General features: G+C 39.0%; 2 protein-coding genes and 1 long non-coding RNA gene across 3 annotated transcripts; 1 reads left to right on the top strand and 2 right to left on the bottom strand.

Moving 5' to 3' along the window:
* The first annotated feature begins 552 nt into the window (after positions 1–552).
* On the top strand, positions 553–3,616 carry LOC107305433. Its single transcript, XR_001551587.1, has 3 exons — positions 553–732; positions 1,046–1,148; positions 3,518–3,616. It is a non-coding gene; the product is annotated as an uncharacterized LOC107305433 (long non-coding RNA).
* A 3,063-nt stretch (positions 3,617–6,679) lies between these two features.
* LOC121055974 (putative glycine-rich cell wall structural protein 1) lies at positions 6,680–7,147 on the bottom strand. Its single transcript, XM_040529379.1, has one exon. The coding sequence runs from the start codon at positions 7,145–7,147 to the stop codon at positions 6,680–6,682; it is 468 nt and encodes a 155-aa protein (XP_040385313.1).
* A 6,438-nt stretch (positions 7,148–13,585) lies between these two features.
* On the bottom strand, positions 13,586–14,502 carry LOC102712950 (glycine-rich cell wall structural protein 2-like). The gene has a single exon (XM_015843124.2). It carries the CDS (start codon positions 14,500–14,502, stop codon positions 13,738–13,740), a length of 765 nt encoding a protein of 254 aa, XP_015698610.2. The 3' UTR covers positions 13,586–13,737.
* Between the last annotated feature and the right edge of the window lie 2,211 nt (positions 14,503–16,713).

Below are 16,713 nucleotides of genomic sequence, written 5' to 3' on the forward strand. Positions count from 1 at the left end.
GTAGGTTATATACGATGCCTCAGTTCAACTTTTGTTGTATGTATCTATTAGAAAGAGTGTAATGCTTAAGTTGTTGGACCTACACCAAGATTACTGTAAGAAAATACAAAACGAACGAATGAATACAACTAACACTGTGAAACACTCGCTATGAAGTATAGACAAATCCGGGCTAATCTTCTTATTTGTTAGATAATGAAATCTTCAACTTCATGCCATCAATCCAACTTCTTGATTTTTGAGTTTTTATTTTTTTTATTTTTGCCAAGCATGACATGAAACTTATACCTGATCTCTTTAGCCATAGGACATGGAGTTTATACTCGCTCAGGAATTATTTCATCATCACTTCCTCCAAAAGGAAGAGGAAGCCACTAGGTCGAGTTCTTCTCTTATATATTTCAAATCACATCATATTAAGGCTTGATTGTGTATGCTCTATTTTTCTTAAATTCACCCCAGTTTCCTAACATTAGAATATATTAGGAAAAATCCACTTCAATTTCTGAAATAATTTAGTCATCTTTGCTGCAGGTAAGTAACATTCTGAACTGAGCCTACAACATGTGTGACACTTATTTCTATCCCCAACAATATAATTTTATAACACACATGAATATGTGTGACACTTGCTTGCAAAATATCACCGCTTGATCAATCCTGAGATAGCGAAGTGATCTTGATCGATCGACTATTGGTTCCAATCAGTGCTCATGTATGTACATAATGCAGGTATGTGGTCACTGATCGCTGTCCTTCTGTCTACTATAATATATAGCACCACTACAAGTAGAAGCTCCACACTATTTTTTTATGCACAAACATGTAATGTCACATTCATGTCTCCAATGCTTCAACTTTCAATTTCTCTAAACTCTAAAGTCCCTCACTATATATGTGTTTCAAAATAGTCGTGTGAACGATTGGCTTATCTGGTACAAGTCAAATATTATTTTTAGCCTTGTCCACCAATAAAAGTTACCACTGGCAGTCAGGAAGTTTGTGAATATCTATGTACTCCTAACAGTGAATATTGGTGTTTCAGATTTCGTTGAAGTTGAGGAAGAAACTAGCGTTCAAATTTGAGGAGTGAAATGCTACCAGGGTAAAACTGCAAGCTTGTCATCATTGACGATCTCCACATTCAGGTAACCCGCTCTAAGTCTTGCTTCACTTCCTCTGTTGCTTAACTTGTTTTCCCCCCATATCGTCACCTCCCTATCTAGCTGTCTGTCATTGTTACCAATCAAACACTTCACTGGTCTATTGATGCTATCTACCCTTATAGCTAGATCATTTGCATTTTATGTGATCATTGATGGCAGTGCAATTAGGGGTTACACGTAGACCAGAGGAGAGTGTCGTCGGCGAACTGGCGATGTGGAAACTAGCATGGTTTAACTAATTTAATTTATTATGGTATCTTGATAGTCGAGACATATTAACTGATCAATTTTGCAGCATTGATTGTTTGCCTTGGTAGTTGGGTGAAATAATCAGTTTGTACTTTAACACTTCTATAGGATATCATCGTTGTTGTCCTGATACCCAGTTTCTTGCTCCTACCGCAGTTGAATGATATACTGTCATGTTATTCTATTATCAGACTTTATAATCAATTATATTATTCTTGTGATCTATTGACATGGCAGAGGCTCATGTAGTGTTAATTCATCTGCATAATATTGTAGGTTGATGTTTCAACTCCTGCAAATACAGACCAAGAAAATCGTCCCAAAATATGTGCTGAATAATGAATACTTTGGTTATGATAAGAGATACTGAAGTCCCAGGGAGATAGCCTATAGGGGGGATGAATAAAGTCCCAGGGAGATAGCCTATAGGGGGGATGAATAGGCGACCTGAAAAATCTGTCAAATTGCAGCGGTTAGTAGGGCCGGACAGTCCGGGCGGGCTCAGGGGCCGGACCATCCGGTTGGGGCCCTCGGGTTGAACCGATAGCTCTTGCCAGACTGTCTGGGTATGAACACCGGACTGTCCGGTCAGTAAAAGAGAGAGCTTTTCAGTCCTCCTTTCTTGGTAGAGTTCCTGCGAACGTGTAGTGTATGTGTGCTGAAAATGAACTCGGGAAGAACACAGGAATAGCGAAAAACCAAGAAAAGCACAAATATGGACACGAGAGATTTTTACCCGAAGTTCGGATCCTTCGATCCTACTCTCCTTTGAGGCGCTCCACTGAGCGGGATCTCTCTCGATCCTTTTCCTCTCTTGGCTTCTTCACACAAGATCGACACGGGTCTCCGAATTCACTCCTAGGCACTAGCAAGTCCTTGATCGACCACCAAGGTCATGATCAACCTCTTGCCTAGCCCTAAGATACAATTCGCTCTACCCAGCAACCTTCTAAGAAGAAGCATAAGAAACCACTAGAGAACTTGCCTTTTTCCTTGTGGAGGTTGGGCGTCAACCTTCACAAACTTGATCCCGGGCGATCCACAAAGCTTAGAGGCTTGCGGGCGACGTCTATCAATCTAGGAGCTCAAACTCCAAGAGCAATAGGCCTCCACGTCTCCGGCCACATGCATCCATTTGGTCGCTCAAGATCTCTTGATCACTCTCTTGAAGGCTCAAGAACACTTGATCAATGTCACTCACTAATCCCTCTCAACACAACCTAGGCTAGATTCTTTCTTTAATCACTCTAGGAGGTGTTGAGACTGGTGGGGGAGGCTTGGGGAGTGCTAGAACCAGCCTAGGAACCCTATAGTTTGAACTAGAAGCCTCTCCAACGACTAGAATCCCGATGTGGATTATATAGCGCTGTCAAACGTCAGTTAGTCGTTGGATAAAGTTACATGGGCCGGACTGCCCAGGCCCATACTTGGGTTCTGGAAGCTGCCTGGGGCCGGACTGTCCGGTCCAGGCTCTCTGGAAATTTCTTTCCTAGCCTCTAACACTCACTAAATCACTCACAGATGCATGTGTTGACTAGGTGACCCCTCTTAATAGTACGGATTATCCTATGACTCAAAGCGAAAAAGAAAAACGTCTTTCTAAAGATTCAAATATGTTTGCTTTTCGTCTTACGGGTCACTTCCAATTTAACTTGAACCTTTCACATTAGAGCACATGTTAAGATTCGCTTTACTTCTCTGCAATCACAAACGGTTAGCGCACACATGCTTTGACTAGGATTTCATTAATCATCCAAAATCCGCTTTAGGGGCTAGATGCACTTTCAGATACCACTACATGATTTCTGGTTTAAGCTTATTTACCATCGTTGAGCAATAGTTATTTCTTTTTTGTCCATGGAGCATTAGTTATTCTTGTTGTATGAGAAGAAATGAAGCAATAGTTATTCCTGTTGCTCCCATACAGTCTGGCCAGTATGTAGGTATTAGTTAGTTTTCCTGTTCCATGGTACTTCTGGTATGTTCTGTGACCGTAAAATATTGTTATGAATGATGAGAAATAGTTGGATTCTGCCTGTAGCATATATGAATCTTACTTTGCTCCTCTTTAGCCATTTTTTTCCACAAAACTTTGACTACAGGCTACTAAAGGACCTGAGAAGCTCTACTATGAATCTGCCATTTCCTTCAATCTCTTGTGGTCACATCTCTCTTAGAGGAATCCTGGGAGCTACCTATGAAATTAGGTAATTTTAGTTGCAAAAATTGCACATTTTTTGTCCACTGCTTAATATTAAGTGGAACATGAATATTCCCTTTGTGTAGATAAATGAATTTGGCACTCAAGACAATGAGACTATGGCTTCATATTTATTAAGAAGTGAATCCAATGAATATCTAACCAGGGGACTAAATCGACTAAGCAAACGATTCTGTTGCTAACAAATTGATTTTGAGTGTTGGTCTGACTTGATTTTTCTGATAATGATCTTTTTAGAATACCAGGCCAGCAATGAACACGCGCCCAAATTCGTGGAGCATTATTGTTTACAAACAACATTAGCATAGGTATCAGGAAAGTCAAAGTGCTTATAGAAATTAATGGGTTAATCATTGTGAGGGACCTTTATAAAGGAAACGATTGCTGGTAATTGGATTGGATTGGAGATCAAATGAATGCAGTGGTCATGAGCCAACACTTCGGGCCATTGAGGCCCAAGTGTTGCTATAATGTGCAAGTAACAATCACTTCTTGCTATTCTTTTAATTAATTAGTGAAAATCTAATCATAGTTTTTTTATGTTAATTCCATTGCTTTATAGGGGAGTTCCAGCAGCCAAACTATGTGAGGTGCAGGTAAGAATTCAAAGACTTTTCTATACATAAATCTTCATCTACACTCTATGCCCTCATTGACGACCCTATAATTCTGAAGGTGATGGTAGAAGAACATGCTGTAGATCTGAATAAATAACAAAACATCTTAATCTTGAAATTTTAGTTACAACTTCAAGGTTTAAATTGGAAAATTTTGCAAACAAAGATAATTTCTGCTAGTTATCAGCACCATGTATCTGAAGGTTTTAGTGTAGATGATAGGTTTCTTCTCCATACCGGTTGTTATTTCCAATTTCTTATGCAATTTTAGAGCTGCTGACCTACAACTTTTTGTTTATTTGAGATGTAGTTCCTAAATTTTGGTTTTAGTATATATGAAGCTTATAGATGGTAGGTTTCTTCTCCATAACGGCTATTTCTAAATTCTGATGCAATTTTAGAGTTGTTGACCTAGAATTTTTTGGTTATTTAAGATGTAGTTCCTAAATTTTGAATGTAACTATATGTATTTTCCTACAATATTTTTTTATGACAAACATGCATTGCACGTACATGTACATGGTTACTAGTAATTTATAATATGACACAGAGGCCAGTAGTCCTTTATCATCATTGGGCATCATTTCTATAACACAGTCGACTGCTGACTCCCTTTAATAACAACTTGGTTTGTCTTTGTCTTAACTCTACCGACCAGCGCTAATTAACGACATTTCCGCTGAGGGTTCCACAATAAATATAGGGTTATGTTCCTACTTTTGATATGTGGTAAGGAATTAACGAAAAGGGGGAGAAAATTGGTTCCATCTAGATGAAACTCTGCTGCACTCTTTCCAGCGCAATATATTGTTTCTTGCACTATTGTCTAGGCAATAAATAAAATGTAATAATACATTATATGGGCTATTTTAATCATCAAATAAATATCTTATTGCTTCCATGATACACTAAAAAACACGAAAATGAAACTTTTTACTGGGAATGGCATTATGTAACCCGTTTGCTGTCCTCTCTAATGCAAAGACCAGAATAAATTAATTTATTATTAAAAATAATTATTGTTGGGCGCACACAAATCTTGCTACCCATCCATGATCTAGGTGAATTCAACCTTCTACGGTATGCTGCAAAGAAAAGAAGTTGCCGAGAGGAGACTGAAGTCAACCGATGGTTAGAAAAATAATGTGTTTCAATGATCGATATCAATCTTGCTAATCTAAATCATTCCAAATTTTTTAGATAATCATAACTAAATCATTCGCAACAATTAAATTAATGTAATTAGATTCAGATTTATTTCCATTTGTTTATTTTTCAAATAGATGGACGTAAAGCTTATATTCACTCCAGTTCAAACGTTCAGCTATCATTAATTGTATTTTGGTTTGATTTTACATATGCATACATGCTAAACTTTGACTAAAACGATGGACCCGTTAAGGCCATATTTGATTCATTTTAAGATTATTATAATCTGGCTTATTTTGAGTAAGCTGAAATAAACAAATAGATTATTGTAATAAATTGTTATAATCTATAGCCTAGATTATTATAATCTGATAAGCACATCCAAACATACTTATTTTAGATTATTGAGCGACTTTAGACCCATTGCCCTTGGATACTTTAAAAATAAAACCCACCTTTGTCATTTCTTTCTACTTTACCTTATAATAATCAAGGTGACAATAATCCAGATTACGATAATCTCTAGCTAAAACAAACAGGGCCTAACTCGATCTTCATCCCATTTAATGAATTTGAGGCTTGTTAATTGTGCTTTTGACTCTATTTTAAAGTCTAAACACTAATTTGATCTTATTTTCTCAACTTTGATTGTTTGACTCTACTTTTCAAAAATAAAGTTATTGTATAAACCTATTCCATGAACTTAACTTGACTGTATTAAACTCAAAGCCAAAATACCGTTTATACCCTTACTTATTTGGCCTTACATCCTTAATGTTTTGGTTGTGCCAAGATATGTGCTAAATTTATCAAGGTTTAATCAAAATTTTATCAATTTTTTTAAATAAACAATATCTTAAGTAATTAATGTTCAAAGAGGCAAGTGCATAAGTGGCATTTTGCCATGATTTTGACACCATTAACATGACTTCATGAAGTAGGGAAAGTTAAGGAAACATGATTAGATTCGCAGTTTGACTTCAAAATATGCTCAAAAGCATAACTGGTCCCGAAATTATAAGTCAATATGATGTTTATTTATTTAATTTACGTGTATGGTTTTGTATTGCTGTCATAGCCCACAACAACCAGTACCACAATCGGTGCACCTTATTAAGCCACATGTATGATTTGTGTTTTGGCCCAACATAAATTTAATTACCATCTTACAACAATCATTACGAGTGCTCTATCATCATCCACATTAGCAATGCCATGTATATACTTTAGTATAATCTACATACTTATCCTCCCAATCTATCACCTCCTCTTCCATCCTATCCGCGCCGTCCGCCATTGTCTGAGCCACCACCTCCACCTCCGCCTCCGCCTCCGCCTCCACCTCCACCCCCACCCCCACCACCCCCTCCTTCACCACCCTGACCATAACCATATCCATATCCAGATCCACTGCCTTGTCCACTTCCACCTCCACCCCCTCCTCCTCCACCACCGCCTCCTTGTCTTTTTGCTCTACCATTTCCTTGACCATAACCATATCCATAACCTGACCCACTTCCGCTATCACTACCACCTCCACCACCACCTCCACCACCTCCTCCACCTCCTTTACCATAATCATATCCATACCCTGATCCACTTCCACTACCATTGCTGCCACCACCCCCTCCGCCTCCCCCGTCACCACCACCTCCCCCACCACTATATCTAAGTACTCTTGTGGCATTGGATAGGCTAATGGAAAGGAGGAGAACAAGGGCAATAGCAAATACCTTCCTTGCCATTTTACTTCGGTACTGCTGATCAATGAGTACCAAGTGTTTGTTTGCACCAGTATTTATAGGGGGGTTTGGAGCTACTGTATACCTGCTAGATAACTATAGGCATGTATAGGTTGATTAGTTAGGCAATCTCTAATTAATTAACGAGTATGAAGGTATCTCAATTCAAAGTCCAGATTGCAATCAGTCTAAAACGAGGTATCTCTGTACACTGTTATGTCTTCTTACGGTGGCCCAAATAAATAGAAAGTCAAATTAGGCAAGTTCTTGGCTCTCTGGAAGAAAAAACCTGCACAAAGAAGTCCTACTGTTTCAGCTTTTCAATCGCATGTTTAACTACTTCATCTTAGTTGGTTTTACTTCTGAGAGAGGACTCTACTTCAGTTTATGACAAACCACGGGAAGTGAAGTTTAGAGTGCACACCAGGTAGGACTAGAAAGACATGTTTAGTCATCTTCTACCTCCATCATGTCTTCAACTATCTAACTCATGAGAGGAAATTACTTCATTAGCATCTCAATTCACATGCAAAAGTTACAGAATTGTACTTCCTCCATGTTTTTTATATGACACCGTTAACTTTCATATTTATGTTTGACCTTAAAAAATATATAATATATAATTATTTTTATTATAATTTGATTTATTATTGTAGAAACTTTAAGTATGACTTATAATTTTGTATATTTAAATAAAATTTTTAAATAAGATAAACAGTCAAACGTAGATCCAAAAGTCAACAGTGTCACGTATAAAACATGGAGGGAGTAATATGCAATGAGCACTGACAACTAATACGCATGCAGTCCCTGGCTCGATGTTCATGGCCCTGTTCGACGTTATTTTGCAATGCTATTATTGAGGAAATAACCCAAATTTATAAACTTTAAATTGATAAGCCAATTATGTGTGTATTTAGTTTAAAATGGTTCTTTCACTAAATCGTTTTATTAGCTAATGATGATAAAATGATTTAAACATATGAAGTGGAACATGTTAACATATTTTTTTCCATTCATCAGTCACTAGTTTTTTTTACTTATTTGCCAATAAAAAAAAGAGAAAAGGTGGTTGATGGATTAAAAAGAATCAATCATTCATAAGTAGTACAGATATATGCATTTAATATTGTAAATCATTTTATACTTCTAAGATAAATATATTTCCATAGTTGCCATAGAAATGGTCAAAAAATCCAAAGAAAAGATCCTTAACTCTTTAAGGCCTCATTTGGTAGGCTGGGATCCAATTGGAATTCCAGCCCATTCCCGAGGGAGTTAGGCTTGTAGGGGAACTCCACGGGCTAAATTACCTGCGCGTTTAGAAGCCCACAAGGAAAAGCAGCAGCCCAATCCACGTCGATTCCATGAGAAGCAATACTGGCCTTGCGAGATCGGGAAAACCCGTCGCTTCCTCGCATCATTCACGGGTTGTTGCCTCGCCTCCAGTCTCTCGCGAGGCTGCCACTGCCTTTGCCTCCTGCTTGTTTGGAATAGTCTCGCCTTAAAAATTAAGGAAGAGTTATACTAACTTAAAAGTGAACGGAGTTACTTGTCTCTTGAGCTAGCTTTTGGCGTGTAGCAACCCTTACTCTTAGTTAGGCCAACGTCTCCCGGTTAGAGTCGGGTCCACAATCTTGGCCCGTGCATATTCGGGCGGTGTGTGCCAAAAAAGTCCAGTGGACCATGGGTGCATGCGAATGGGGTTTGTGAGCTTGTGAGAGGCCAATCATTACTAAGGGAACCAATGTATGACGAGGAGATATATTATTTGGAATAATCTCACATTAAAGGGAGGTGGTACCAATTTAAAATTAGAGTAGTCTCACATCTCTTGGGCTAGTTGTTGGAGTGTAGCAAGGCTTACTCCCGATTATACCAATGCCTCCCCAGCAAGAACAGCAGCGACTGCACCTCCGTGATGAAGCTTCAATCGTTCACCTCTAGCAACGTTGCTGCATCCTCTCTCCGAAGCGCCACCGGCGACGAGTCTCCCTTCACAGCATCTTCCTCTTGGAGATCTGAGGTCATCTCATCTATCCTCCTTTTCTTCCAAGTGTTTTGGTTAATGTTGTGACCTAGGTTATGTTCCAGTTCTTTGATTTGGTATTCCACGACCAAGAATCTGATACGTGAATTCTTTCTAGGTTTTTGCTTCAACACTTCGGCGGTTGGGCATACAATCCTACAATCGGAAGCTAGAAGCCCGACAACCCAGGTACAGATTTCATGCCCATCCAACGATCTGAACCAATTGTCTTCACAGTGTAAAATTGTTGAATTGTTGAGAGGGCTGCACTATATTTTACAAGAAGATTATTCCAGTAGTTGCTTGCTTTACAAAATCATATCATCTTTAATCTTTATAGTGCGCGATTGTTTTTTTTATGCTTTGACAGTTCGATATGCTAGTTCCAATATACTACCTCCGTTTCATATTGTAAGATTTTTTAGCCTTACCTAAATTCATCATTTGATGAATGTATATAATTTATATATATGTCTAGATTTATTAGCATCCATATGAATCTAGATAAGACTAGAAAGTTTTATATTGTGAAACGGAGAGAGTATGTACTCTGAACTCTGATCAAATGCTTGCCTTTTTGAAACTTCTGGTGGAGCCAATGAAGAGCCTGGTTAACAATAAATCTGCCATAAATGGTATATCTTCTAGGAAGCAACAAACCATTGTCCATGATATTGACCGAGCTAAAATTGAATAATATACTGAAATAATGTTGTTTATTCTACTTCAAAGCATCTGTTTTCTTGTAAGCACTAAATAATAATGCATTGATTTCTTTGTTCAGAAGATGTCAATCAAATCCCACATGTTACTGTTATATCATGCTATGATAATCTTAAGAGTTTTACCTAGTGCCTTGTGTACATGAACTACAATGCATGCCAAGGCAAATAAGTGGTCAGGGGGACAAGGGTTTGACAAATGACAACTTTGAATATTGCTTACTGCAAACGCCAAAATTTGGTACGATTCTTTAGTGGATTCGGATTAGAAAAGAAGTTGATCGATACATGGAAAGGTCGAATTCAAGAATGAATTGGGAAGACTATGACAAGACAGTTTTATCCTTTCTTAAAATATTGCTTGTAATTAGGTATGATTACTTATTTTCCTTTTTTTTGTTAGGATCTCATGCCTGATATGGACTTGTATCAACTAGAGGGTATAAATAGGAACATCATAGGACTTTTGTAACTCATCTCTACAAATCAATATAATTATCGGCGTATCATCACTCTTAGTTGTAGTTTTTCGATGGATCAGGCTCTTGACTGTGCTACATCGATTAGGTCCGACCTCTAGCACGCGAGTTCGATCTTGTCATCTATCAAGTTATTATTTTCATGCACGGCTACATTGGTTAGGTCCAACTTCTGGTGAGAAAGTGAGTAATATCAGCTCCTTTTGTATCGCCAGAATTAGGACTTTATCAGTTAGGTACGATATTCTGATTCTCGATACAATAGGTTATTTGATATATCGGTTTGGATGAGGCTGCATTGCTTTGACCTCTTGGTTTGATATCTATCATGCTGGTGTAGATCTATTGGCTTCATAGATTTATCTTATTATCTTCAATCTCATGATGTCTTAGTTCGATCCGACCTATTAGATTGTTTCCACTGAGTCTAGATGTACTAAGCCGATAGGTTCTATGCTTGTTCATCGGAGTTCTAGCCGATGAGTTATCTTGGTCATTGTATTGGCTCATTCATAAGTTCTGCTTAGCTATCCAACATATATATATATTTATATATATCTTTCTTAGTCTCAATCTTATATTATCTTGGTTCAGTCCAATCTATTAAGATTGTCTTAAAAAAGAGTGATTTGTGGATAATTAAGCCTAAATAACTTATAGCGGATGACAATATATATAGATTTGCTTAAATCGTTTATCATCATAAAATTTCTTTATCGACCTATCAAGCTACAATAAATATTGACCAATTATCTTGTTAATCATCAGCTTCTTAGCCAGTCCAATTGCTTTCTTGTTAGTTACAAGATCAAACTAAGTGGTACACCCCAAACCCGGTTTGATAGAACCTGCACTAGAGTTAAGCTGATTTCCCAGGCCTTCATGTGTCAACGCGATTTTCACACAACAGCGGTGGAAATTTTGCATGAACACTTACATTTGGCTAATTAATTGTAGGGACAAATTTCGAAGCAATAACACAAGTTGACAGCCTAGCTTATCAGCTTTGTCATATTGCACAGTGATATATAGGTTCACAACAAGAGAGCCAAGTTGCTAGGATGAAAGTTTTTGGAGAGTTTAGTATAGACCCCTAGATCTATTTAAACAAGACAAGTGTTTTGTTTAGTAGAGTATAGTTTCTTTTCTATCTTTTACCAATCTGTATTCGTTATCTTTCAAGATCAATACTTCCTTAGCAATATCCCTTACAACCAAGATAATATATGTGTGTGATGATCTGCAATATCTCTTTCAAACGAATATGTATTTCTATTTATTTTGATGATGCCATATCACAGAACAATTATTCTGGCAATGCATTGTATGGCTGGAAAATTGAAGATGCCTTATGGACATGGTTGGCACAGATATATTTCGTCAAGTTTTTGACCCTAGAGAACACGTGGAAAATTCTTCTCGTAGTGCATAGGCTTCTCTATAGTCTATAGGCCTTGGCCATATTTCTTAGATTACTCATCATTCCTTAACAAGATACTGTAACCTTGTATGAATATAGTTTATAATTTTGCACGTGTGGATACACAGCGTTATTACATCATATAAGGCACATCATGATCTTACTACGTTGGTGTAGATTAAATTTTATTTTTTTTATGATCTTGTAAAAAATACCTCATTTTCATATTCTACATTTTCTAGATTTTTTATCTTGTTGAAAATTTACATTTTGACAGGTTTTTTCTAATTTATCTAGATTTTCCTTCCATTTATTTTTCTGACAATTTCCTAGATTTTTCAAGATTTTATATGATTTTTTCATTATTATTTTTTTTTTGCTCCATGGAAAATTTCCGCTAGCTCCCCAAGGAAATACAGGGGGGAGAGCACCTCACCAAAATAAATCCATTTAGTGGTTTTTTCCCAAAATATTTTCCCCTCAGCTCCCAAACTAACCCTAAAACAATAAATATCACCATTGAACTAGCTAACCAACTTGACTCCTCCATCTTATCTCCTGGTCCAATGTCACACCCTGGTTTCCTTAGGGATTTAAAAATTACTAAATAATTCATTTCAAGAATTAATATTAAATTGTGAAATAAATTAACAAGTGAATTAGGGAAATAAAAGTTCCCTTAATAAGTCATGGCTAGAAATATTTTTCTAATATTCTCCATGCCCTAACTACTCTCTGGAGTTTTCATGGATTTGATTTTTTAGAGCTCAAGATATAGTTTTAATAGCATAAATATTGTTTCAGTAATTAATTAAATTAAGAAAACAAATTTAAATCCCTTCCTTGTTGTCTCGGCCTCTACTGCCCAAGTCCCTCCTCCTCTCTCCCGCAGCCTGTTCCCCTACCAGGCCAGCCTCCTCTCTCTCTCGCTCTCTCGTAATGTGTTTCAGCATACTCTCTTATCTACTCCTCTAGGCCAGCCGGCCTGCTCGCTTGCGCCGCCTCCTCTCCCCTCCCCGCTCAGCCAAGATAGCCGGCCCACACCTCTCCTCCCCTTTGGGCTGATCAGCCTAGTTGGCCTAGTCAGTCTCAGGCCACTGACAACTAGGGCCCACCTATTGGGGTCGTCGTCCCTAAGACGGACTCTGTCACCACATCCAAATCCCGCACCCACCGTGGCTTATCGCGCTGCAAATCCTGGGGTCTCTCGAGTAGAAAATCAAGACCATGAGGTTCTCCGTTTTCCACCCTAGTTGCTGCGCGCTGACGAAACCCAAAAAATAATTTCGCCTTTTGTTTTCTATTTCTCCTTCTTTAGAGAGATCCCTCATTGTTATCTCTCATGGTGAGCCCCTTCCCTGCCCTACCTCTGACGTGCCACGCGACCACCACTGGCAAGGTCCATGCCTAGCGTGTGTGCCACCATTAATGGCGTCATTGGCCACTTGTGCTCGCACTTGCGCGCCAGCCGTTGGATTGGCCCTCGGGCTGATTTGAGTCATTCCTTCCACGCCTTTGGTGTGGCCGCCAATAAAATTTAACATGTTTTTTTAAAAAAAACAACAAAAAGTTGTTAGGTTGTCTAGGTAGGACTTGGCTAGCAACTTTGGATGTTGGCCCAGATGCCCCCTTCTCCCATAAAGACCCCTCAACCCACATTGACCCAACTTCTAACTTCTCAAGAGCTGGGTTCACACATAGACCATAGTTGGAGATATATTCACATGATATATAACAGATGGATCACATTCACATCACACAAGCTTCATTGCAATGTCAATAGAACAGAGATTAACTCAAACAAAAGCTATAACACCCGTTATTTCAAAACATGTTACAAGTACATCGACATAAAACTAAAATTTGTTATTCGTTACATGGAAATGCAAATGGGTGTTTTTATCGTAAACACATATTCCTTTGCTTTTGTTCAAAACTGAACTCTACGGGCTTCCACCAGCACCGCTACCGTACCCAGAGCCATAACCTGAGCCGCTACCTGAACCACCACCACCTTGGCCGCCACCTCCGCCTCCTCCACCACCTTGCCCATAGCCTCCAGCATAAGCTCCACCGCCTTGACCATAGCCAGTGCCGTATCCGGATCCATTGCCACCCCCTTGTCCGCTACCGCCACCGCCACCACCACCTTGCCCATAGCCTCCACCGGAAGCTCCACCACCCTGACCATAGCCAGAACCATATCCAGATCCATAACCCGATCCATTTCCACCATCTTGTCCTCCACCGCCACCACCTCCACCACCTTGTCCATAACCTCCACCCGAAGCTCCACCGCCTTGACCATATCCCGAACCGTATCCAGACCCATAGCCAGACCCACCAGCACCACCACCTTGTCCTCCACCACCTCCACCACCTTTCCCATAGCCTCCACCAGACACTCCGCCACCTTGGCCATACCCTGATCCATAGCCGGATCCACTGCCACCACCCTGTCCACCACCACCTCCACCGCCTCCACCCTGCCCGTAACCTCCACCAGAGGCTCCACCTCCTTGTCCGTAACCTGCACCATAACCAGACCCATACCCTGACCCACCACCACCCTCACCCCCTCCCCCACCGCCCCCTTCACCACCGCCGCCACCACCTCCCTTAGCTGTGAATCTAGCTACCCTTGCTGCATTGGATAGGCCAATGCTCACAAGCACAACAAAGGCAATAGCTGCTACCTTTCTAGCCATTGTTGCCTGCACAAATGAGATGCTGAGATGGATGGCAAGTACTGCATTTCATGCATATTTATAGATGGGTTTGCAGCGAGTGCACAGCTATCTTGGTAGTGGCATGGAAGTGGAGAGTACCAGTTAGGCGAGCTCTTGTCCTGCACATGGAGAATATGCAAGATTTTCACACTGATTCATTCGGCGTCAGGCCAAAAGGCCTGTCGGCAGTATTCAATTCCTCACTTTCTACCTTAATTCCGCTGGTGCGAGTCAAAAACCGTCGTCGCTTAACAAAGAAACAATTATGGTAAAATTCTAATTAAGAACGAGTAATAATTGCCTCCGTCTATCTGATCACTAATCACAAAGGAGATTAACTAATATTCAGAAATATAAAGTGCAGCAAAGGGGATTCATACTGTTTTAACCAACTAGCTAACTCGTGAAACACGAGTTAATTACCTTCAGGGTTAATTGCTGGGTTAGCTAGACTTTCACTAATTGAACTGTCTGAGTGCCGACATGTATGCAGATTGTTGTCAATCGGTTGTTCAGATCAACAGAGATCGATATATATCTACCATTTTGCATGTGTACAAAATTTTCTGCTCTTGTTTTTCTATACCATAGACTTTCATGTCCAGTTCTATATGCAGTGGACTTTCTTGTAGTCCCTACCGCAAATTGCTATCTGAACATTATTTTTCCTGCTGCAGTATTAATTAGTGGAAGCTTAGGCTATTCAGAGTGGCTTGCAGTCAGTTAGTTCATTTGCAAATTTGCATCAAGATATTATATATCTAACAAATGCAGTGCAGCAACTTGAGACTGGAATGACTAGACGACATTGAGCATGCGATGAAGCTAAGGGATCGACTAATTAAAAACACATCCTGAAATAATCATCTCATAAGCACAATTTACCACAAGAACCCTACATCTGAATATCTGATCAATTTGTATATATGCTGCTTAATCTTCAGTCTGGAAAAATCATGGGGCTGAACTTGAAGAGATCGTAAACAACGGCACAAGCTATGCGGTTCTTGAAAAGATCAATACTAGCTGGTTTGTATGTGCATGACTCCAAAGTTTGCCCATGATGAAAACAGCGTGAGGATCCAAAATTCGATGAGGATGATATGTATGCCAGGGCACATGAATGTTGGTGAAGTTTTTGTTACTTGCAGCCAAGAATATCTCTGTAGTCTATACTCTATAGTGTGAAGACTTAGGCCCCGATCGAGAGGGGTCCTGGCACGAAAAACATAGTAATAAATTAGTATATAATTAATTAATTAATTATTAATTATTAAAAAATATAAAATAGATTAATATGATTTTTTAAAATAACTTTCCTATAAATTTTTTTTAAAAAAAATATACCATTTAATAATTCGAGAAGCGTACGTATGAAAAATAAAGGAGGCTTAGTTAACTTATGGGTATGCCGAACGCAGCCTAGTAGGATAGACATAAGCAACAATGTACTGTATGTGTTGGTATCGCTATCAATCTGTGGTCCTACGTACACAGATGTTTTGCAGCATCAAATTTCAAGTTTTCCTGCCCTTGGTGTATATTACAACAGGCTGTGCATTTGTACACGAATTTTTTTAATATTTATTTTTGAAAACAAACCATTCTAAAACTTATTTTCAAAACGACACTATTTGGCCACGCCAGTCTTACTGGTGTTAGCCTAAATATTAAGAAGTACCATAAATAAAAATTCTACGCCGTGTTCAGAAAAAATTACAAACAGTAAAGGAAGTGCAAAAGTAGTGATGTATTTCTGGTTTGTATCTCGTAACCACAGAAAAATTGGGGGCCGGGATTACTAGGAACAAAGATATTTGGAGGAATTTTGTAATAAAAGGTTCAGAATATTTGATTGTTACCTTTTGAACAAAGGAGTTTGTTGGCTTGTTTTGGTGGGTAAAATGTCTCTAAGCCCTAACATATACGATAGGCATATGCACTATCGGGTCTTGAGTTAGCTTAGAGCATCTCTAATAGTCTATCTAAATTAAACTCTCCAAACATGTATAGCCAACTCTTCATCTGATTTGGCTAATTAAACTAGATGGTCACTCCAACAGACTCTCTATTAGTCCTCTCCAAAATAACAATGGATCCACGTGTCAACATCTACTCCTCTTTTTCCCCTCTCTCTCCCCCTTCTTCCTTCTCTTTCTTTCTTTTCCACCTTGTTTCCCTCCCATCGGC

Source organism: Oryza brachyantha, chromosome 12 (genome assembly GCF_000231095.2).
Source record: "Oryza brachyantha chromosome 12, ObraRS2, whole genome shotgun sequence".
NCBI classification, from domain to species: Eukaryota; Viridiplantae; Streptophyta; class Magnoliopsida; order Poales; family Poaceae; genus Oryza; species Oryza brachyantha.